Raw genomic sequence first — 22,929 nt, 5'->3', positions numbered from 1 at the left:
CCACAATTATTTCCTCTGTCCTACCTAGTGCTGTAGACAGGATGGGATGCCAGCATCTAGAAGAGAATGTTCCTGAGCATCTCCTTAGCAGTGCTGTAGGAAGAAAAATTCAGTCTAGGCTTCTTTATCTCATTGTTGGGTGGGTCAGGCAGAATTTGAATCAGTCAAAAACTTGGAAGTTATTGATTTTGCCAGTACTGGAGCTTGAACTCTGGGAATGGGCACTGTCCCTAAGCTCTTCATCTCAAGACTAGTGCTCTACCCCTTGAGCTACAACACAACTTCCGGTGGTTCATGCCTGTAATCCTAGCTACTCAGGAGGCTGTGATCTGAGGATCAAGGTTCAAAGCCAGCCTGGGCAGGAAAGCTGTGGAGACTTATCTCCAATGAACCACCAGAAAACCAAAAGTGGTGCTGTGGCTCAAGTGGTAGAGCACTAGCCTTGAGCTGGAGAGCTGAGGGACAGCAACCAGGCCCAGAGTTCAAGCCCCATGACTGACAAAAAAAAAAAAAAAAAAAAAAAAAAAAAAGGGAGCATTCTGGTATGTCTAATCTGTGAAAATGGAGATGTATGTGCTCACACACACTTTGGTCTTCACAAACTCAAAGTGGAAAAGCTCATTCCATTATAGTTGTTTCCATGAGTTGTTTCCTTTGGGGGATGGAGGGAGGACATAGTAGGGTTTTTTTTGTTTTTTTTTTTAACTAGGGTTTTAACTCAGGGTCTCATACTAGGCTCTGCTAGCCCCTAGAATGTTTTAAAACTTTTTTTTTCTTTTTTCTAAATGGTACTGGGTATCAAACCTGCTAGCCAATGAGCTATATATACTCCAACCCATTTTTTCTTGCTTTTGATAGGTTCTCACTCCATCAGCCCAGGTGGATATAAAACTTGAAAACAATCTGCTATAAAAATGAGACCTCGTTTCAAAAATCCAGAACCACAAAGTAGAGGTGCGGTTTAACTGAGTATAAAATAAGCCAAGCAACAAAAGTACCAGGTACTTATTTTAAGTCCCAGTACTGGCACACAAAAAAAAGCAAAAAGCAAACTAAAATTTCAAAAATTAAAAAGCTTTCTCCAGTTGGGGTGGTGCTGGAGCTCCTGGGTATGTTCACAGCCATGCTGCCTAAAGACCAGATGCAGTCTGTGCAAGTCTTTGGTTACAAGACTACTCACATTGAAAACACAGAAACCATCTCTAGACAGCTTCTCCAAGGTGAACAGACATTGGTCAGAAATGATCAAGTAGCACACACTGGAGTACAAGTTACAGAAGCCCATTTCTGTGTGTGTGTGTGTGTGTGTGTTATGTGTGTGCCCTAGCACTTGAGACACAGCTCCACTTTTGGCTTTTTGGTGGCTTATTGGAGGTAAGAATCTCACAGACTTTCCTGTCCAGACTAGCTTTAAACTGTGATCCTCAAAATTCAGTCTTTTGAATAGCTAGGGTTATATAGGATCATATAGCTCACAGTGCTTTTGTGCAAAGAGCAGTGTGCTGGTGCAGACATCTAGATCTGTGGGTGAAGGGTAGTTATGTGGCCTAGAATTACATTATCTTGTCAGTCCATCTCCAAAGATCTGGTGGTCTGAGAAATTATGTGTATGAAGCTTCTAAGATCAAAGACCCCTTTCCTCTAGTAGGACAAGGCCCTGCTGGTAGCTAAAGCCGGAAGTGGTGCTGTGGCTCAAGTGGTAGAGTGCTAGCCTTGAGCAAAAGAAGCTCAGGAGACAGAGCCTGGACCCTGACTTCAAGCCCCAGGCCTGGTCCCAAAAAAAAAAAAAAAAAAAGCGCCTAGCATGACGGACTCTGGGTTCCCTCTGCAGAAAGTCTGTACTCTATTTTCACTTTCAATTAACTTGTTGCTTTTCTACTAAAACAAACAAAAAAAATCAGAGATTACCTTTGTAATAAACATTGTGAGATTTTTTTAGGATTCAAAAACAAATTAAGAAAAACTCCAACTCCTGCTCCTAGGCCTGACTGGCTCAAATATATTTTGCCCACCCAAGAATAAAGAGACTTAAGACAGCCATTTTTTAAGGTATTTCTTTTGTAAAGTAGCCAGATTTGGCAACTAGACTGAAAATTTTCCAAAATTCTGTACAAATGTATAATATACAAATATACACAAGGCTTTTGCCAAGAAAAAACATCACGACAACAAATGACAGAGGTGGCTTTGGTGTCAACTTACCACCTAGGGCATCTCAAACCCCCAAGGAGGAGGGACCACACATAGGCTACACATGTAAAACACACTACATTACACTATGTACACAGAAGTATAAAAAGCCCGTTGTCCCCTCTGGTCTGTTCAAAGGCCCTCAGGTGGGAAAGGAAGGTCATTCACCAGATAACCCATATAAGGGAGGCTCCTTTAAGGTGAAAGGGAGAACCCTGCAGAATGAAGAGGTTCACCCTAAAACTATTAACAGCACAAGGCATGCCCTTAGAAAGACAGGTGGTAAGAAGAAATTCAGAAGATGGCTCGCTCCTTGTAGCTCCTTGTCATCCTCTCAGTCTCATTCCATCTCAGTGAACCGGGCAAACATGGCTTTCCGGACAGCATCTTTGTAGGAATCAGCACCTGACAACCCATATGCACTGCCTTTGGCTCCGAGGCCAGCTCCTTTTAGCCGGACTTGAGCCTGGGGAAACATAAAAGATGGTTAGCATCTGGCAGGTAAGATGTGGGTTTGATCCCTCATTTCATCCAGACTACTTCTTACTATGCAGGGCCACCCACCAGGAGACTGTATGAAACAAAGATTTCTATACTGGTGAGGGTTAAGAACTAGAACAACAAAATGGGCTAAGGGCTGGGCACCAGTGGCTCACACCTGTAACCCTAGCTACTCAGAAGGCTGAGATCTGAGGATTATGGCTCAACACCAGTCCAGGCTGCAAAGTCTTGTGAGATTCTTATTGCCAATTAAACACCAAAAAGCTAGAAATAGAGCTTTGGCTTTAGGTGGTAGGGTGCTAGCTTTGAGCACAAAAGTTCAGTCAGTGCCTAAGCCTGGCATACACGTGCGTGTGCATACACACACACACACACACACACACACACACACACACACACACAAGCGCGCGCGCGCGCGCGCTAAGGAAGTAGGTGAATTCATGACCCCTATTCCTCAATGACTGCTCAGTAAGCATCTATGCTCAGTAAGGGTCCCACAGTATTTCACTGAAACTTGGGGGAAGACCTGGTATCTTGTAGACATAAATTGGAGCAGAACAGCTGATGTCAGCAGAACTCATGTGGACAACTCACATGGATAAACATGGGCTATTAGAGACTGACTTAAGCTGTACTGCCAAGACAAGGAGGTGCAATCACTGGTGAAACACTTGCCTAAGCCAGTGGGTGGAGACCTCTGGTTCTAGGATTAGGTCTTAATATGGGTCATGACCAATTTAGGGATGTCTTTCATGGATGAAAATGCTACTAAAGTAAAAAGAAAAATCTTGCTGAGCGCTAGCAGTTCAAGTCTATAATTCTACTCAGGAGGCTGAGATCTGAGGATCTCGGTTTGAAGTCAGCCTAGGCAGGAAAGGCCATGAGACTCTTTATATCCAATGAACCACCAGAAAACTGGAAGTGGAGCTGTGGCTCAAAGTGGTAGTAAGCCTTGACCAAAAAAAATTCAGAGACAGTGCCCAGGCCTTGAGTTTAAGCCCCACAACTGACCAAAAAAAAACAAAAAAAACCCACATACTTTTCTTAGGGAGGGGAAAAGGGGGGCCTGTACTGAGGTTTGAATGAAGGGTTTCATACTTGTCTAGCATGTATTCTACCACTTGAGCAACTGCTGGCTTTTTTTGTAGTTTGGACTTTCCTGCCAGGGCTGCTTTGAACCATGATCCTCAGCATAGCCCCTGAGTAGCTAGGTCTATAGGTGTGAGCCACTGGCAACCTGCAGGTCTTGTGGGTTTTTTTTTTTTTTAACCCAGGCCAGACTCAAGACTGGTTCTCCTACATACATATGCCATAGGAGTAGCTGTGATTACAGGCATGAGCCAGCTACACCTGATTTATTCTTTAAGAGTCTTTATTTTTGTATGGCCTGGCTTTAAACCATTATCCTCATATTTCTACCTACCAAGTAGCTGAGGTTTGAAGTATGAGCTACTTGGGCTTGGTCTTACATTTTAATTGTTTAAATGCATAAGGAGAGTGACTGGAGAAAGAATTCTACTGTTGGTAATGACATGATCTGCAACTGTGTTAAGGTAAGATTGCTGCAATTGGGCTCAGACCTTCTGGATACTTTATCTTGGCTTATCTCTTTAACAAGCCTATACACTTAGCACCCAAACACTGATTCTGACCCTAGGCTTACCTCAATGGGAGCTGTGATGCCTTGACACTTTCTTCCCAAGCCTGAGCCTTCCCGCCAGCCCATGGCCTGCAGCATCTTGTTGCCAATGTTACTGTGGTCAATGCCATCTTTGGTGGGTTGCTCGTAATTCCTGCCAGTGGCAAACACACAGTTACTTAAAACAGCTAGAGCCCCAGCTAATGAACTGGAAAATGGTGCACATCACATACACAGTGCCAGCATCAAACTGCTTCTTGCGTTTGGGTTCTGGAGGTTCTGGAATGCCGTACTTCTCTCGTCTTTCTGCAGCTCGATCTCGGTATTTCATCTACGCAGGAGAAAGAACACTGTTAGATACATGCAGACTTCAATCTGTAATAATCTAAGACTTTTACCCTAAGTATCTTTTACTCTAGAACTTGGCATTTCGTGTAACTTTAAAAATACCAAATGTCTTGTTTCCAGAGACCTATTCAATACTCCTTGGATGTGCCAAAGTATAGATAAACACTTCAGAATTATCTCATCATGGGAAGTTTCTAATCCACTTATTTATTTCCAATCTATAGGTCCTATTTGTACAATTTCAGGATTCCCACTAGCCTTTTCAACTACCATCATCAACTGCTTGTCAACTGTTGGTATTACAGACTTTTGTTCTTAGCCCTGCCTGCTCCTTCTTTCTTATAATCACTTCATATCCTTTGTTTCCTGGGTCTAATTTGTGGCTTCTCTCATTGCCTAAGACGACTTCTCTAACCAGGCAAAATGGAACATTCTCCCCTTAATAAAACCCAGTGTGTATCACTAGTAAGCATTTGGGACCTTGAGCAACTTAAGTCTTGAGGTGTGTCTTTCTATTCTATAAACCTCATGAAGGATAGCGTGGGACAAAAAAAAAAATTCATACGGTCGGGGCTGGGAAGGTAGCTCGGTGGTAGAGCACTTGCCTTGCATGCTCGAGGCCCTGGGTTCAATTCCTCAGCACCACATAAGAAAAAAGCCGGAAGTAGTGCTGTGGCTCAAGTGGTAGAGTGCTAGCCTTGAGCTGAAGAGCTGAGGGACAGTGCCCAGGCCGAGTTCAGGCCCCACGACCGGACCCAAAAAAAAAAAAAATTCATACGGTCTGATCTAATCTATATGAGCTACAAGGATTGGGTGATAAGTATGTGACAGATCCCCCTACCCTGTCCCAGGAATGTGGAACTAAACGCTTCAAATAAAAACTAAAACAAGACAGGCGCTTGTGGCTCAAGCCTGTAATCCTAGCTACTCAGGAGATTGAGATCTGAGGATCATGGTTCAAAGCCAGGCTGGGCAGGAATCTTATCTCCAGCTAGTTACCAAAAAAGCCACATGTGGAATTGTGGCTCAAGTGGCAGACTGCTAGTCTTGAGCAGAAAAGCTCAGGCCCTAAATTCTTGAGTTCAAGGCCCACGAGTAATGCCAAAAAAAGAAAAAGGAAAAAAAAAAAAAAAAGCCCAAACTACTAAAGACACATAGCTTAACACAACTCTCCCTAGTGACAAGTTTCCCATTCACCTCTCTCTCCCTTAGCTCCAAGGCTTCCAGCTCCTGTTCACTCAGCCTGGATCTTCGATAGATGTCCATGTTTTGCTATAAAAGAGTTTACAGACAGATTTAGAATAGACTATGCCAATATGAACCCTCCCAACATTAGCACTATCTTTTGTTTTTTAAGGGTTGAAGCTCAATACACTATGATCTGAAAACAATTGGAACAATTTCCTAAAAGGCAACCATTCAACAGCAGATATGTTCTGAATATTCAACATGGTCAGGGCACTTCCATTATCTCATTGTCTCCCTTCTCTACCTTCAATTGGCTCAGAGAAGCAAGCACACCTTGTGTAAGTCTGAGAGCTGTTGATGCCTGACAAGAGCATCTCTGTTTGGGAACTGACGACGGCAAAGTAGGCAGGCCATCTTCTTCCAGTCAGCCAGCTTTTCTTCCTCACTCTCAAGTCTTTCCACCAGTTCCTCCTCATTGTCACTGTCCCCACTGTAAGCAGCAACCAGACCCCTCTAGAGACAAAAGAAAGATGAGTCACTGGAAATGTACAATAGGAAGATGGCAAGAACTATGGACCTAGATAATGTTAAATTGTAATACAAAAAATGATGCCCTTCCTGGGCACTGGTGGCTCACGCCTATAATCCTAGTTACTAAGGAGGCTGAGTTTGAGGATTGAAGTTTGAAGCCAGCCCAGGCAGAAAAATCCCTGTGAGACTCATATCCAATTAACCACTCCAAAACCGGAAGTGGCACTGTGGTTCAAGTGGTAGAGTGCTAGCCTTGAGCACAAAGAGGCTCAGGGACAGGGACCAGGCCTGAGTTCAGGCCCTACAAAAAAAAAAAAAAAAAAAAAAAAAAAAGAAAAAAAAGAAAAAGAAAAAGTGATGCTCATTACTCTGTGTCAACCTTTAATAGTAGCGAGTCATTGGGGCTGGGAAAGTGGCTCAGTGGTAGAGCGCTTGCCTTGCATGCATGAGGCCCTAGGTTCCATTCCTCAGCCCCATATAAGCAAAAAGAAAAAAAGCCAGAAGTGGTGCTGTGGCTCAAGTGGTAGAGTGCTAGCCTTGAGCTGAAGAGGTGAGGGACAGCGCCCAGGCCCAGAGTTCAGGCCCCACGACCGGACTCCCCCCCGCCCAAAAAAAGTAGCGAGTCATATTTCATTAACTATGGAGTAGCAGTCAGGTATCATACTCTTAGCACCAATTGTCTTAGAGCTCAAGAAATGGGTTCTTAGATGACTGTTTTCAAACCACTGATCATGTACAAAAATCCCAAATACAATAGAGGTTAGAGTAATGGCTGCATCAGTATCTATCAAGTAGACTGTGTTTGTCTTGTCTTAATTTTCTCTTTCCAGATCATTAAAACTTCTGTTTACAGATGCAATGTAAATTCAATTTAGTGAGCTTAGGGTATCAGGCTTCATTCATTGCTCCATCACACTTGCTCTCAGGCACAGAAAATAAAGCCCTGAATATGGCTTCTATGTGCTGAACCTGCTCCAAATACCCACTGACAGAGACTATACCCCATTTTAAGTAGAAATCACATTAGCCAAGATGTAGTTGGGATTCAAACTGCAGACATAGTCTTTAAAACACAGGTACTTCCTTACTTTCAGGGGATTTTCCTCATCTCCATTTCGCACCAATTCTGGGATGAGCTGCTGCCTTTCAGCTAAGGCTCCCTGGAAAGGAGAATAAATAAACCGTAAGTCTCAAGTTTTACATAGGCTCTCTTTACGCAGTGTGGCCATTTCTGCTATTACCTTCTTTTCAAAGAGAGCAAAACCAGCATCTGCTGCAGCAGATTCTCTCCTTTCTTCTTCTCTCAAGGAATTAACAGGTTGAAAGCTGTTTTTAAAATTTTCTTTTTGTTTGTTTAAACTCTTGGCCCAGCGTTCCATGTCTTTGGCGATCTAATGTCAAACAAAAAAATACCACCAAAAAAACCCACATTTAATCCTGTGTACTATTACAATAAGCCATTAAGGAATTAATCAAATGGCCTATGACAACTTCCCTTATTTTTTTTTTTGGCTAGTCCTGGGTCTTGAACTCGGGGCCTGAGTGCTGTCCCTCAGTAATTCAGCTCAAGCTTAGCGCTCTACCACTTGAGCTACAGCGCCACTTCTGATTTTCTGGTGGTTTATTGGAGATAAGAGTTTCACAGACTTTCCTGCCCGGGCTGGCTTTGAACTGCGACCCTCAGATCTCAGCCTCCTGAGTAACTAGGATTACAGGTGTGAGCCGCTGGTGCCTGGCAAACTTTCATTATTATTATTATTATTAATTTTGTCAGTCGTGGGGCTTGAACTCTGGGCTTAGGCGCTGTCCCTGAGCTCTGCGTTCTATCCCTTAAGCCACAGCACCACTTCCGGTTTCCTAGTGGTTTATTGGAGAGAAGAGTCTTATGGATTTTCCTGCCTGGGCTGGCTTTGAACAATGATCCTCAGATCTCAGCTTCCTGAGTAGCTAAGATTACAGGCGTGAGCCACTGGCGTCCACTTATTACCAGTTTTTTATAAACAGTTCATGGGGCTTGAACTCTGGGCTTGGGCACTGTCCCTCAGCTCTTTAGCTCAAGGCAATCACTCTACCACTTAAGCCACAGCGCCATTTCTGGTTTTCTGAGTGGTTTATTGGAGATAAGAGTCTCATGGAGCTGGGTGCCGGTTACTCACGCCTCACGCCTGTAATCCTAGCTACTCAGGAGGCTGAGATCTGAGAATTGCAGTTCAAAGCAAGCCCTTCTTCAAAGCCAGCCCGGGCAGGAAAGACTGTGAGACTTTTATCTCCAATAAACTATTCGAAAACCGGAAGTGGCGCTGTAGCTCAAGTGGTAGAGCGCGCTCGCCTTGAGCTGAAGAGCTGAGGGACAGCGCCCAGGCCCAGAGTTCAAGCCCACGACTGACAAAAAAAAAAAAAAATCTCATGGATTTTACTGCCCAGGCTGGCTCTGAACCATGATCCTCAGATCTTAGCCTCCTGAGTAGCTAGGATTAGAGACATGAGCCACCGTTGCCTGGCTAATAAATACTTCTTAAAAGACTATAAAGACGTCTAGGACACTTTTTTTTCTCTCCATAAGATCAAACCCAGGTAAGCACTCTACCACTGAGCTACATTCCCAGCCCAGCCTAGTTTTTAAGCATCCAAATAAAGCTAAGAGAAGTACTACAACCCATAAATGAAGAATTAAGCCATCCAATATTCCAAGAAAACATTTATGGGTGCTATGGATGAGCCATACTCATTACCTGTTGGGCTGTTTTGCTCTTGGGTTTTTCTTTTTTCTCTTTTCCCTCTTTTGTGGGAGGCAGGCCTGCCTGCTGATGGGAGCTAGACTCTGCAGCTGGCACATAGGTCTCTTTCTCTCCATCCCAATAAAGGTACTGCTGTGTTAAGGAATTATAGTAGTACTAGAAGAAAAAGCATACAAATAACACACTTTCTGTTAGGTCAAACATTTTTTGGGGGAGAACTGGGGATGGAATCCAGGACCTTATACATGCTAGTCATCACAGCTATCCTGTGATGTACCCCAAGATCTCTGTCAAACCTAAAGTAATATTTTGTTAAAAAGATAAAAAGTAATTATTTGTCAAAAACAAAAACAAGTCAGATGCTGGTGGTTCATGCTGTAATCCTAGCTACTCAGAGGGTTGAGATCTGAGGATTGAAGTCAGCCAAGGCAGAAAACACTACGAGGCTCTTATTGCCAATTAAGCACCAGAAAACTGAAAGTGGCACTGTGGCTCAAAGTGGTAGAGCATTAGCCTTCAGTGAAAAAGCTTAGGGACAGCACTCAAGCCCTGAGTTCAAGCTCCACAACCACTGCCACCACCAACAAAAACAAGACATGTAACAATTCTCTTCTCCTCTTTATTCCTGCCACTCAGTCTACTCAATCAACAGACACCCAGGAGAGAGAGACTGTGATGTGTCTTGCTCTACCCAGAATATATTAGGCTGCCAGGCACCACTGGATTCATGCCTCTAATCATGCCTTTACTACTTATAAGGCTGAAGATCTTGTGTGGATGGGCAAATCAGACTTCTAGCAAAAAGCTGGAACTGGAGACATGGCTCAAGGGACAGGACTCCAGTGATGAGGGAAAAAGACAAGCAAGAGCATGGCCCTGAGTTCAATCACATACTGGTCACATATTGTCTGAATCTATTTATATGTGTCTAGAATTCATCTATTATGTCTATGTGTAAATCCAAAGAAAGAGAAAGTAGATTAGTGGTTACTGAGGAAGGGGAATAGAATGGAAAGTGACTGTGTAATATGTGCAGGGCTTCTACTTGAGCTGATGAAAATGTTCTGAGCTTAGAAGTGAGTTAACACAACACTGTGAATATAGTAAAAAGTAATGATCTATATACTCTTTTTTTTTTTTTTGGTCAGTTGTGGGGCCTGAATTCTGGGCCTGGGCGCTGTCCCTTAGCTCTTCAGCTCAAGGCTAGTGCTCTACCACTTGAGCCACAGCACCACCTCTGGTTTTCTGGTGGTTTATTGGAGATAGGAGTCTTATACACTTTCATGCCTGGGCTAGCTTTGAACCACAATCCTCAGATCTCAGCCTCCTGAGTAGCTAGGATTACAGGCATGAGCCACCAATGCCTGCAAGGGATCTTGCAGATGTGCTTGGAATGTATCCATGTAAATATTTAAAAGAACTGCACACTTTGGTCCTGTGCACTTTTGTTTTGTTTTGTTTTTCCGGTCGTGGGCCTGAACTCTGGGTCTGGGCGCTGTCCCTCAGCTCAAGGCTAGCGCTCTACCACTTGAGCCACAGCACCACTTCCGGCTTTTTTCTTTTTGCTTATGTGGTGCTGAGGAATTGAACCCAGGGCCTCATGCATGCAAGGCAAGCACTCTACCACTGAGCCACCTTCCCAGCCCTGGTCCTGTGCACTTTTGTATTGTACATGTAATATGTAACATACCTCAAAATGTTTTGTGTGTGGGTGTGGGTGTATTGGGGCTTCAAACTTTGGGCCTTAGATCTCAGCCCCTTGTGTAGTTAGGATTATAGGTATGACCCACTGATTTACAGCTTCAAAATAGTACTGGTGGGTTCATGCCTGTAATCCTAGTTACTTAGAAAGCCAAGGATCACAGTTTGAAGCCAGCCTAGGGCAGGAAAAGTCTCTGAGACTCTTTCTGGGTCCGGTTGTGGGGCCTGAACTCTGGGCTTGGGCGCTGTCCCTCAGCTCTTCAGCTCAAGACTACCGCTCTACCACTTGAGCCATACCACCATTTCCGGCTTTTTTCTTTTTGCTTAGGTGGTGCTGAGGAATCGAACCCAGGGCCTCTGGCATGCAAGGCAAGCGCTCTACCATTGAGCCACCTTCCCAGCTCGTCTCTGAGACTCTTAACTCCAGTTAACCACCAAAAATGGTTAATTAGAAGTAGATCTGTGGTTTAAGTGGCAGAGCACCAGCCTTGAATGATAACTCTAAGGGACAGCAGCACCAGGCCCTGAGTTCAAGCCTAGTATGAGTATCAAATAAATAATAAAGATAAATCTTACTCCTTTTGCATGGAAAGTTCATTTTGACTATTCCTCTTGTGCCTCATCAATGTTCTAAGGAAAGCTCAGATTCTTCCAGCAAGAGTGAAGAAGAAAGCATACTTACTTGTGAGTTGGGGTCATAGTACAGCCCTGTTGTAGGATCATAATAATATCCTGAAGATTCATCATACTGGTATGTAGATGTGTCAGGTACAGCTACAAAAACAAAATCCAGCATACAATTATTACAGGTAAAAAACTGGCTTTATTTCAATTCTAAGGCAGTGGGATGCAGCAGGCCTTAATGCTCTTCTTTTCCTCACATTCCCAAGTGTCCCTCTGACACCCATTTCAAAGGGAGAAAAACTTTTATTATACAAAGACAACTAGGACCTTCCAACTGTCAACAGCCCCATGAGGTTTGGCTTACCATATTTGGTACCAGGAACTACACCAGTAGGGGAAGCGGCTGGGGCCTGTGTACTTGTGCTAGTGCTAGGCTGTGCTTCCTCAGTCTGGAAAGAACAGCAGCTTCAATATAATTTCAACTGTAAAGTCTTTTAAGAGAACTAAAACACTGCAATCATCCAGGAAGAAGGGCTCCCCTGAAAATACACTGCAGCCAAGGACCTAAGGAAATCCTTCAGCAAAACACATGCTGACAACTTTCTAAAGGTCAAGCTGAAGCATTAATAAAGTATAAAAATACGCATGTTTGGTATTTTATACTTAAAATATATATAACAAAATTATTTTATTACTTAATACTGTAAGATAGAACTAGGATGGAATGTGTTATTATTCAATCCTGATTTTTGCAGCAGGAAATGATAGTATTTGCACATCAATATAAAGTTTCCCCAAGAACTATCAATTCTATATGTAAGAGAATAGGATTACCGGAGAGCCAGGTGGATTGGAGGTCTGATTATACAGTTGGGGACTCTGGGACACTACAGCTGCTGAGGTGGTGGTCACTGCTGTGCCTGATGATGAACAAAGGGATTAGAGGGAGTCAATGCACTGAACTGCAGGCCAACTACCGACCTGTAATGCCTCATCTATTTTCTTAGTTAGTGTGTTAGCTTTTCTTTTTTTCTTTTCTTGAGACAGTCTCCCTATGTAGTTCAGGCTAACTTTGAACTCAGAATCCTCCTTCCTTTACAAATGTGATCTAACTCCCAACCAACTCTCCCTCCTCCCCCCCTTCACTGTGGATACATGGTAACAGTTCTGACGATGCCCCTCACATTCTTGCAGAGATATGGACTTGCTGCTTTGGGTCTAGTTAAGATACCTTGCCATATTTCCTCAAGCATATTTAAGCAAAAGGTACAAAAGAGATGAACTTTACTACCTGATGTAGATGATGAATCAGATTCTAATCCTCCAGTTTGTTGCTGATAAAACTGCTGATAATCCTGTGAATACTAAGGAAAAGTTCACTATTAAATTTGCTACTTGAAGAATATAAAAAGTTAAAGACTAGAAACTGAAAGCTAGTTAACTCAACTTACCTGAGCATACTGGGCATAACCATCCTGGCCTGGCTGCAGGTAACTATAGTCAACACTGCCTCCTTCGCCACTTTGAGACTATGAAAATGGGGGAAAAAAAAACAAAAAACCAAAAACAAAGTGAATTTCAAACAAAGAAGGTAGGAAGTACTCTCCCAAATAAATGAAAAACTTCAAACAATTCCCTTAAAAACATCTTTAAGTATCTTGGGAGAGATCACATTTCAGGACTATACCAATCAATCTGCACAAAAAGACTCTTCTTACCTGGGTAGATGACCACTGAGCAGCAGCTATGGCTGTACTAGCTACAGAAAAGGCGCTGACGCGGTTGCCATCTGGAAGGACCAAGTCCCTGAAACCACAAAAATCCAATCATGTGATCCTATCTCTGCATGCCCCCAGTTAGTGCCTTTGTACTGCCAAGAGGGCAGTTAGGTCTCAAATGGCCACGTTTCACAGGGGGAAGAATCTTTCTATGCAAACTCCTTAGTGGACAAGTGTCCCTGTATTACTACTGCTCTAGTTCATAACTGCCATTTAATAAGGCATCTGTTGAATGAACAATGGTACTAACAAAAGGGGAAATTTACAGTGTTAGATCAAAGTACTATATACATAAAGCTTTTAGAATATTCTTTGGAAAGCTAGAAATATTGCTAGATTGTGACACTAGATCTCTGCTCTAAAACATATTCTCAACCCATCTGTCATCTTGCCTTTGTCTTGCTCTGAAGGAATTTCTGGTAACCATAAAGTAACTACACAGGATAGACGAGAACTGGCTATTAGGAAATACAGTCATCTCCCTCCTGGTATACAATCAGAGAGGAGAATATATCAGTGTTGAGAACATAGAACTGGGGTACGGTTGGCAAAGTATCTTTGAAAAAGTATGCATATGCAGTAATTTGAAATAAAGACAATAAAGCCACTCACTTTCTGGCACTTTTTGCAAAATCAACACCAATAGTTTTCCCATCAATTTTCAAAGGAGGATGGAGACTCTGTAATATCTGAAGCAGCTGAGAAGCATCCTGAAGGAAAATGTGAAGAAAAACAATTTTATCAGTTTAAGAATTAAAAATCTCTCATGATAAACCAATAAAAATGTACCACTCCAAAAAATAAAATCTCTCTACCATCAATTGTATTCAAGATATAATCTGTTTAGAAATATGAAACTGAGAAAAAAAAATACCTCCAGTTTATGAAGGTAGTCAGTATTATTAAAGGAGCAAAGGCTAAATAAACCGGAGCACAAAGACTAAACTGTAACTCAAATTTCAGTTGTCAGTTCTTTACAGGTATAGACATTTTTACTGTATATCAAAGAAATCAATTCCAGCTGTGTGTTGGTGGCTCACACCTCTATAATCTTAGCTACTCAGGGGGATGAGATCTGAGGATCACAGTTCAAAGCTAAGCCCAGCAGGAAAGACCCATGAGACTCATCTCCAATTAGCTACCAAAAATGACAGAAGTGGAGATGTGGCTCAAGGGGTAGAGCGATAGAGCACTAGACTTGAACAAAAAAGCTTGGGGTCAGCACCCAGGTCCTAAAAAAAGTCTCATAATTTAGTACGGCTAAACTATTATTATACAGCCTTGAACTTTATGTTCCAGAAACCTCAAAATTAGTTAAGTCACATTTACCTCTTAAGAGTTTTTTTTTTTTTTTTTTTTTTTTTAATTCTTGGGGGCTAGAGATTAAACCCAGAATCTTGGAACATGCTACATATGTGCACTGCCACTGGGCTACATCTTCCAAATAGAGTTATTTTTGTTTTTTCAAAGGAAAGATGAGCTTAGAAGAACCTCACCATTGCAGAAGACAGCTGTACAAATGCAAAGCCTCTGTTCTGCTGGGTCTGTTTGTCTTTGATGAGACGAATGTTATTGACAGCTAAAGATGCATAGGGAGATAGTGCTGTCATAATGGAATCCACCACAGTGTGTGGAGCTATGTTCCGAAGAATGATCGCTGGAGGGAAAATGAGACAAATGACATAACCATGCTTTCCCATCACCAATGTTTTTCACACAGGTTTAAAATACAAAAAAAATCTATTTTGGTAAGTTCCTAGTATATTTTTCACTCTGACAAGGAGAAAAATAAAACTAAAATCTTTTTTTTTTTTTTGGGTTGCCTGTAGCGCCTAAACTCTGGGCTTAAGCGCTGTCCCTCAGCTCTTCAGCTCAAGGCTAGCGTTCTACCACTCGAGCCACAGCACTACTTTTGGCTTTTTCTGCTTATGAAGAATTGAACCCAGGGCCTCATGCATGGAAGGCAAGCACTCTACCACTGAGCCAACTTCTCAGCCCCTAAAATCTTTTATTGGAAAAAATTAAGCTGCCCTTGCTCACCTAAAAGGGGCTAAGAGGGACAGCAGCAGTGGCTCATGCCCGTAATCCTAGCTACTCAGGAGGCTGAGCTCTATGTGAAGATCATAGTTCAAAGCCAACCCCGGCAGGAAAGACCATGAGACTTATCTTCAATTAACCACCAGAAAATTGGAAGTGGCACTGTGGCTCAAAGTGGTAGAGCACTAGCCTTGAACAAAAGAGCTCAAGGACAGCACTCAAGGCCTGAGTTCAAGCCCACAATCAACAAAAAAAGGGGCGAGGGAAACTGGGCACTACGGTTCATCAAGCCTGTAATGCTAGCTACTCAGGAGGCTGAGATTTGAAGATCATGGTTCAAAAAGTCAGCCCAGGCAGGAAAGTCTGTGAGACTCTTATTTCCAATGAACCACCAGAAAAATGGAAGTGGTGCTGTGGCTCGTGTGTAGAGCACTGGCCTTGAGCTGAAGAGCTCAGGGACAGTGCCCAGGCCCAGAGTTCAAGTTCTCCAACCAACCAAAAAAAAAAAAAGAAAAGGGGGGGGGGGGAAAGAATCAAAGGGAACGGAAGCCAGGTGGTAGTGGTTCACATCTGTAATCCTAGCTACTTAGGAGCTAAGATCTGAGGAGCCTGATTCAACGTCAGTCTGGACAGACAAATCTTGAAATGCTTATTTCCAACTAACCACTAAAAAGTGGGAAGAGGCGGTATGGCTTAAGTGGTAGAGCACCAGGTTTGCATGGTAAAAGCTAGTAAGAGCATGAAACTCTGAGTTCAAGTATCACCACCAGCACACACACACACACACACACACACACACACACACACACACACACACACACACACACACACACACACACACACACACACACACACACACACACACACACACACTAAAAAAAAATAGAATTAGAAAGAGGACTGAATTTCCAACTGATGTGAACTTTTCACACAAAAGCCAAGTTTGAACTTACTATCACAGTAGTAATCCACAGACTGAACTGACTCTGTGGTTCCAGGGGGCACTTCCTGTTCAGAGTCTACAAGTTGGAGAAAAGAAGACTCAACTGAAGACTAACAAAGTATTTTTGGTAAGGAAATAATACCCCCAATCTTTTTAAGTACATACAGCAGACTTTTCCCCCCCTCTTCCTTTTAAAAACATTTGTAGCTACAGTAAAACCTCCTTATTTTGACTTGGCTAATGTGTAATACAAATATTGGGCCAGGACAGGATGACATTACCCCTGCACTAAAGTAAAGCAATTGTCGGGGCTGGGAAGGTGGCTCAGTGGTTGAGCGCTTGCCTTGCATGCATGAGGCCCTGGGTTTGATTCCTTAGCACCACATAAGCAAAAAGAAAAAAGCCAGAAGTGGTGCTGTGGCTCAAGTGGTAGAGCGCTAGCCTTGAGCTGAAGAGCTGAGGGACAGAGTTCAGGCCCCACGACTGGACCCCCCCCAACCCCCACCCCCCCAAAAAAAAGCAATTGTGGAAAGCAAACCAGGTGAGCAGACTTAATTTGGGAAAACAAAAATAATTTTCTGTGCTCTCACAATGAGCAGCAGCACGTATATAACCTAAGGAAAAAAAAGCTTAAGGAAAATATTCAAGTTGCTTGTTAAACTTCCTAAAATCTATACTTTTCTTCAGGTTCACAGACAGTAACTCAACCCATCAGGTTTCATTGCATTTTCCAAATAGCTGAATCCACACTTACCAAACTTGTCTGCTCCACATCGGAAGCATTTTAGTCTTTTCCTGAAATTGTTAAGGCAGCACTGGAAAAAAAAAAAAGTTTTATTTGTGGTTATTTCTTACATTAGGCCATATTTTCTAGTAACAATGTGGGTTAGAGCAGTGAGGCCACAGGTAAGTCCAACAACTAATATTAAAAAAAAGCAGGAAATGATATACATTCCAGATAAAAGGGTATAACCCCAAAAATTTTAAATGTTAGATCACACGAACTCTTCCAAGAAAAACAAATTTTGTTACACTTTGAAGCAGAATTCTATTTTTATCAACTTGAAGAAAGGCTTCAGTTCACCCAAAACTCTCAGCGCAAACACACTGACAAAGTTTATGCCTGATATTAAGAGTGCAATATAGATCATTCTATTATATGCAGACATAATGTAATCTGAATTGCATCTTGTTCCTTACTAGATAGTCATATACAGGAATAAATTTGAGCACTCTCAAAATAGCTATGTTGACGGGCTGGGAAGGTGGCTCAGTGGTAGAGCGCTTGCCTTGCACGCATGAGACCCTGGGTTCGATTCCTCAGCACCACATAAGCAAAAAGAAAAAAAGCCCGAAGTGGCACTGTGGTTCAAGTGGTAGAGCACTAGCCTTGAGCTGAGGGACAGCGCCCAGCCCCAGAGTTCAGGCCCCACAACCGGGCCTTCCTCCCAACCCCCTCAAAAAAAAAAAATAGCAAGGTTGACATCAAAGTTCAAAATGATGTACCAGTGACAGGACCACATTTTTGTATCAAGTTTCTCAAGGATATCTGCCAATGCAGTTGAGAGGCCATGCCAAAGTTGAGACCTCAAAAATTCAATAAGCAATAAAGTGAAAAACATTTTTTTTTTTTTGGGTCCAGTCGTGGGGCCTGAACTCTGGGCCTGGGCGCTGTCCTTCAGCTCTTCAGCTCAAGGCTAGTGCTCTACCACTTGAGCCACCGCGCCACTTCCGGCTTTTTTTTTTCTGTTTATGTGGTGCTGAGGAATCGAACCCAGAGCCTCATGTGTGCAAGGCAAGCGCTCTACCACTGAGCCAACTTCCCAGCCCTAAAGTGAAAAACATTTAAAATCTTAATTGAAATAGCTTGGAAATCTGAATTTCTATATAATAAAATCTGTACAATTCTTGGGATTCTCTCTTCAATACCAGCACAGGACACAGGTAAAGTACAAAAGGATAAAAATTACCTTATAATAAGAGCTGGTGATTAAGCATTTATTTTCCTTGGTTAGACATCAAACAGATAAACAGAAAAATAGTAAAATACTGAATTAGTTTTATTTGGGAAGAACACATGTTTACCTTGTTACAAAGCCAATCTTCAAACTTAGGTCTGGGATTGCTATAATGCATTGCAATGTGCTTTCCTTGAATCACCAACTTTTTCTGCAAGAAAAAAAAGTAATTAGTTATTTCCATTGTGAGGAACATGTGTCCATTTTCCCAGGGCAGAGCACACTTCGGAAAAATCAGTGCTCTGGAATTAAATGGACAACATACGGGGAGGACCAACCACCGCCACCTATACTCTGCCCATCCAATCCTTCAGATAGGCAGTAAGAGAATGGGATGTGGAGTAAAGGTAAACGGAGTCAGGGAATGTTGAAAAAGCTGCCAAACACTAAACACTGACATGCACCAGGCTGTGTCTCCAGCAGAGACAGAAGTCTTACATTCAGCATTGACAGGCTGCCTGAGAGTAACAGTCTATTTCAAAAGCAGAAGACAGACCTCTCCCAGTTCTGAGACTGTCTCCTACATTAGACCTTAATATCCTTGAGCTTTGCTTCACTTTTTCCCAGTCCCCATCCTTATGAAAAGTACAAGACTTTGTATTTCCCCCTTCCCCCAACTCTTGCTTCAAGATGTATCCTTTGTGGGGGACAAAAGGAGGGGAACACATTTTAAAGGGAACTTTATTACAATTCTTTCTCAGGAATTATTATGAATGCCACCAACTCTAAAACAGCTAAATGAGATTTCTTTCTGCCAAATGTGATTATGTCATGTCCTAGGTGATAGATGTACTTTTCATTGAAATGGATGGTACTCTCTTTAGGATAAGTCATCAGGAGGCCAATGAAGTTTCTTCAGGGGGGATAGGGAAGTTGATAAAAATATATACCACCTCATCCTTCAAGTCAACCTGTGACTAAAAGGGACTTAACTTTAAAACTCTAAGCTGAAGCTGTCTAGACAAAAGTATACCTAAGACCTGCCCCCAAAAGATCCTTCATTTACATAAGTATCTTTCCTTTTTAGATGAGATGGTGTTCTGACACTAGCAGAACAGATTTAATTAGGTTAGACACCTAGATTGTTAAAAGGAATCTAACCCCTTTAAACAGTGTTGAGCAATTTGATTCTTACAAATCCTTAAGGATTTAAGACATACTGTCAATTGTTTCTTTGGTATCTAAAGGCAAAAGTACATTATGTCTGGCCAATAGGGAAGTTGCTGAAGGGCCATCTACTCATTGTAATGTACTAAAGCAAATATAAGCTGGGAGATATGTCAACAGATCATCCCACTAGGAGGGATGTGTGCTGGGAGAAGACTCCAAACTACCACTGAATCCCTAATCCTACTGGCCTTTAATTTCTGGAGTGAATATGAACTGTACTATACATTAATAAAGCTTTGTATACATTAAAATTGTGGAGACTTTTATTGTGTATACTTTGGATTTACTGGAATGGCAGCCATGATATAAATGAATGAAGACCTGGTTGTGATTTCTAGGCTATAAAGTCACTCATTTATTTGTTTTTGATGCAAGGTCTTACTTTGCTGCCCAGGGTGGCCTCAAATTCATCATCCTCTTGCCTCAGCCTCAAGACTGCTGAGAATACAGGCATTAGCCAACATTCCCAGAAAGAAATTGAGAGGCTTAAAAAAACCTTAAGTCAGTCAATCAAAGCAACAGCCTTATTGGTATGTCTTGTTATAAAGTTATGTTATCAAAGAAATGTCACTCTTAGTCATGGGTGACTCAAATCATAACGTGCTATAGAAAAGTAATACAATGAGCAAAATATACTTGCTTAAAGTCGTTCAATATTATGCTTTGGAGTTCTTGCAAAAACTTTTAAGTTCCAAGCAATGAACATTATTTTGATAAATCAAGGAAAACTTTAAAGTCACATCAAAGAACCACCAATGATTTGCTTTGAACAGATTATAAAAGGCATTGTGAGGAGACTGTAATATTGTTATTTTTAACTAGATTATAGATAGTGGCAGGGCATCTTTTCTAGACTAATCTCATCAGACTTATTTTTCATATATTCTATTATGTCCTTAAATAGTTCCTGAAGATCCATCCAAGCAGTTTTGTCTCCAAGAGGCTTGCTTGATGTCTCCGGCCAGAATTATAAAAATTACTGCCACAGACTTCCACTATGTTCCTTCACTGTCAAATGGAAGAGTGTGATATTCTAAGCTTACCCTCAATGGGCATCAGGTAAGGAAAAGGAACATTAAGATATTTTGCTAACTACCAGACAGGTATTTAGTAGTTAAAGATCTGCAAGGTAGCCATATTAAAAAGCAGAATAAATTCTGCAAGGAAGTCTGTGGTACTATATTTAGTCAATTTTAATATATACAAAGCATTCTTTTTGCTTTTTAAAAATCACTCCTTTGGAACAAACCACTCCTTTAACCGTTTTTTTTAATTGTACAGACTTGTTCCATTTTCATGAATATCTAGACTTGGTGAGTGAAGCAACCTGATTGGCTTCCATCCAGCTGGTAGCATCTTGCAAGTGATAAAACTCCACGAAGGCGAAACCACGGCTTACACCTAGAGACAGCATTCAGATATAGACGGGATACTCGTGTTAGTCAGTTCCTTTAAACAGGTGAATCTCTCTCCCACTGCTTCAACACTTCGTGACAAAGCCAATTGGGAAGCAGCTTTACAAATGTGACTTGAGTTTGGGATCTTCTTGATACTTTGCCATGGCAAGGAAAAAGCCGCCTGAACTAAATGCCACTTGATTTTTGATTCCACGCTTAAAGTAACCATGCAACCGACTATGAACAGTCAAACAAGGAGTTTATACTTACCGAAGGAAAAGAAAGCCCCTAAAAACAAAGTTTTAAATAGTTCCTCAGATGCTAACATCGTTTTCAAAGAGTCACATTCCTTAGCCATGGCAAACCTTTCATTCTGAATTCATGTGCTTGAAGACTGGGGGATAATCAAGATGTTCTTTAGGGACTGAAGTGGGAATGGGGAAGAGAGCCAGAATAACAGGAACTAAGGAAGTTCTCACCTGTCTTCCTCTTCATCAGCCTCACATCCGCAGGCTGAGGGCCTTCAAAGGACTCCATCATTTCTCGAATCTGTACAAGGTTTTACACATTTACAGTTAAAGCCACACTATTTTACAAAGCTCTAGGATTAGGGAGTAATCTCTACCCTTTTAAATTTATTTCAAAATGCATTTATCCTAAAAGGCATAAAGAAACTTTTTTCACAGAAATTAATGTATTATAAAAGCCTTGAAGGATTCATTGTACGCTTTCTATAAATTTCCCTCAAGTACCATTATTTACATTTACAGAGTCTTGCTCATGGTATTATTTATATTTACAGAGTCCTGCTCATGGCATGATGGTCCTCAAGCGTCACTCCTATAATCTAATCTCATTACTCTTTGTCCTAAAGGACAAATGAGATATAAATGAAAAATGAGATATAAAGGAGGCACTAGGCAATACATAATCCTAGCTACTCAGGAAGCTCAGACCTTAGAATCATAATTTGGAGCCAGCCCCAGCAACAAACCCAAAAGACTCCAATGTACCCACAAAAAGCCAAAAGTGGAGGCATGGCTCAGGGGTACATTAAAGAATATAAGGCTCAAGCAACTCAATGGCAGCGATGGGAGGGAGGGAACAAGTGGGAAAGAGGGAACAGTTGATACTATGCAAAACAAAAGAAATGTACATATCACCCAATGTGGAAGAAATAACTGTATCGCTAAGCTCATAGAACTCATAAATGTTGTAGACCGTGATAGACAATTTGCTCCAGGAAAGTTACAATGTGTATGTGACTTAACTGAGCATCACTATCCCACAATACTGTGAAATTAGGGAAATTATGTGACCACTTAATCACAATAAAAAAATTTGAAAAAAAAAAAAAAAAGCTGGGCACTGGTGGCTCACATCTGTAAATCCTAGCTACTTAGGAGGCTGAGATCTGAGGATCGAAGTTCAAAGCCAGCCCAGCAGGAATTTCTGAGACTCATCTCCAATTAACCACCAGAAAACCAGAAATGGTGCTGTGGCTCAAAGTGGTAGAGTGCTATCCTTGCGCGGAAGAACTCAGGGACAGAGCCCAAGACCTGAATTCAAGTCTCATGACTGACAAAAAAAAAAAAAAAAAAAGGTCAGGTATTGTTTCATACCTGCAATTCTAGCTACTCAGTACGCTGAGATCTGAGGGCTGAAGTTCAAAACTTATGAAGGCAGACAGAGACTTCAATGAGACTTATCTTCAATTAACTAGCAAAATGCAGACTGGAGACATGGTTCAAGTGGTAGAAATCCAACCACTAGCAAAAAAGCTGAGTGAGAACACAGACCTCAATACTGGAAACCAAAAACAAGCAAAGAAAAAAATATATATATACACATACAGGTATAGTGACACATACCTGTAATACCAGAGGCCATGACCACAGAAATGCAAATTAGAGGGCCATCTGAGCAATTCCTCATGATTCACAGAACACTATTTTCCTATTCACTAAAGTTGTAATGACCAAATCAATACTTAAAAGTACTTTCATGGGGCTGGGAAGGTGGCTCAGTGGTAGAGCACTTGCCTTGCATGCCTGAGGCCCTGGGTTCGATTCCTCAGCACCACATAAGCAATTTTCTTACTGTAAATAAATGTCTACTGTCATGTT

The 22,929-nt window shown here is 41.8% G+C and overlaps 1 protein-coding gene across 1 annotated transcript in view; it reads right to left on the bottom strand.

The window, feature by feature from the left end:
• Window positions 1-2,038: 2,038 nt before the first annotated feature.
• Window positions 2,039-22,929, bottom strand: part of Rbm5 (RNA binding motif protein 5) — a 32,564-nt gene continuing 11,673 nt past the window's right edge. The window contains exons 5-25 of the mRNA XM_042665894.1: window positions 21,283-21,352; window positions 20,734-20,807; window positions 18,304-18,387; window positions 16,973-17,033; window positions 16,229-16,294; window positions 14,735-14,895; window positions 13,851-13,948; window positions 13,179-13,266; window positions 12,912-12,989; window positions 12,752-12,824; window positions 12,295-12,380; window positions 11,825-11,909; window positions 11,519-11,610; window positions 9,130-9,291; window positions 7,639-7,788; window positions 7,486-7,557; window positions 6,200-6,379; window positions 5,876-5,950; window positions 4,564-4,661; window positions 4,355-4,484; window positions 2,039-2,656 (exon numbers count right to left, since the gene is read on the bottom strand). Of these exons, the coding sequence (XP_042521828.1) occupies window positions 2,531-2,656; window positions 4,355-4,484; window positions 4,564-4,661; window positions 5,876-5,950; window positions 6,200-6,379; window positions 7,486-7,557; window positions 7,639-7,788; window positions 9,130-9,291; window positions 11,519-11,610; window positions 11,825-11,909; window positions 12,295-12,380; window positions 12,752-12,824; window positions 12,912-12,989; window positions 13,179-13,266; window positions 13,851-13,948; window positions 14,735-14,895; window positions 16,229-16,294; window positions 16,973-17,033; window positions 18,304-18,387; window positions 20,734-20,807; window positions 21,283-21,352 (2,109 nt within the window). The 3' untranslated portion in view covers window positions 2,039-2,530. The remainder of the gene's footprint in view (window positions 2,657-4,354; window positions 4,485-4,563; window positions 4,662-5,875; window positions 5,951-6,199; window positions 6,380-7,485; window positions 7,558-7,638; window positions 7,789-9,129; window positions 9,292-11,518; window positions 11,611-11,824; window positions 11,910-12,294; window positions 12,381-12,751; window positions 12,825-12,911; window positions 12,990-13,178; window positions 13,267-13,850; window positions 13,949-14,734; window positions 14,896-16,228; window positions 16,295-16,972; window positions 17,034-18,303; window positions 18,388-20,733; window positions 20,808-21,282; window positions 21,353-22,929) is intronic.

Source organism: Dipodomys spectabilis, unplaced genomic scaffold, assembly GCF_019054845.1.
Source record: "Dipodomys spectabilis isolate Male_0828 unplaced genomic scaffold, ASM1905484v1 ptg000360l, whole genome shotgun sequence".
In the NCBI taxonomy this organism is placed as follows: domain Eukaryota; kingdom Metazoa; phylum Chordata; class Mammalia; order Rodentia; family Heteromyidae; genus Dipodomys; species Dipodomys spectabilis.
The sequence above is the reverse complement of the archived record's forward strand: the minus strand, read 5'-3'. Positions and strand labels throughout refer to the sequence as shown.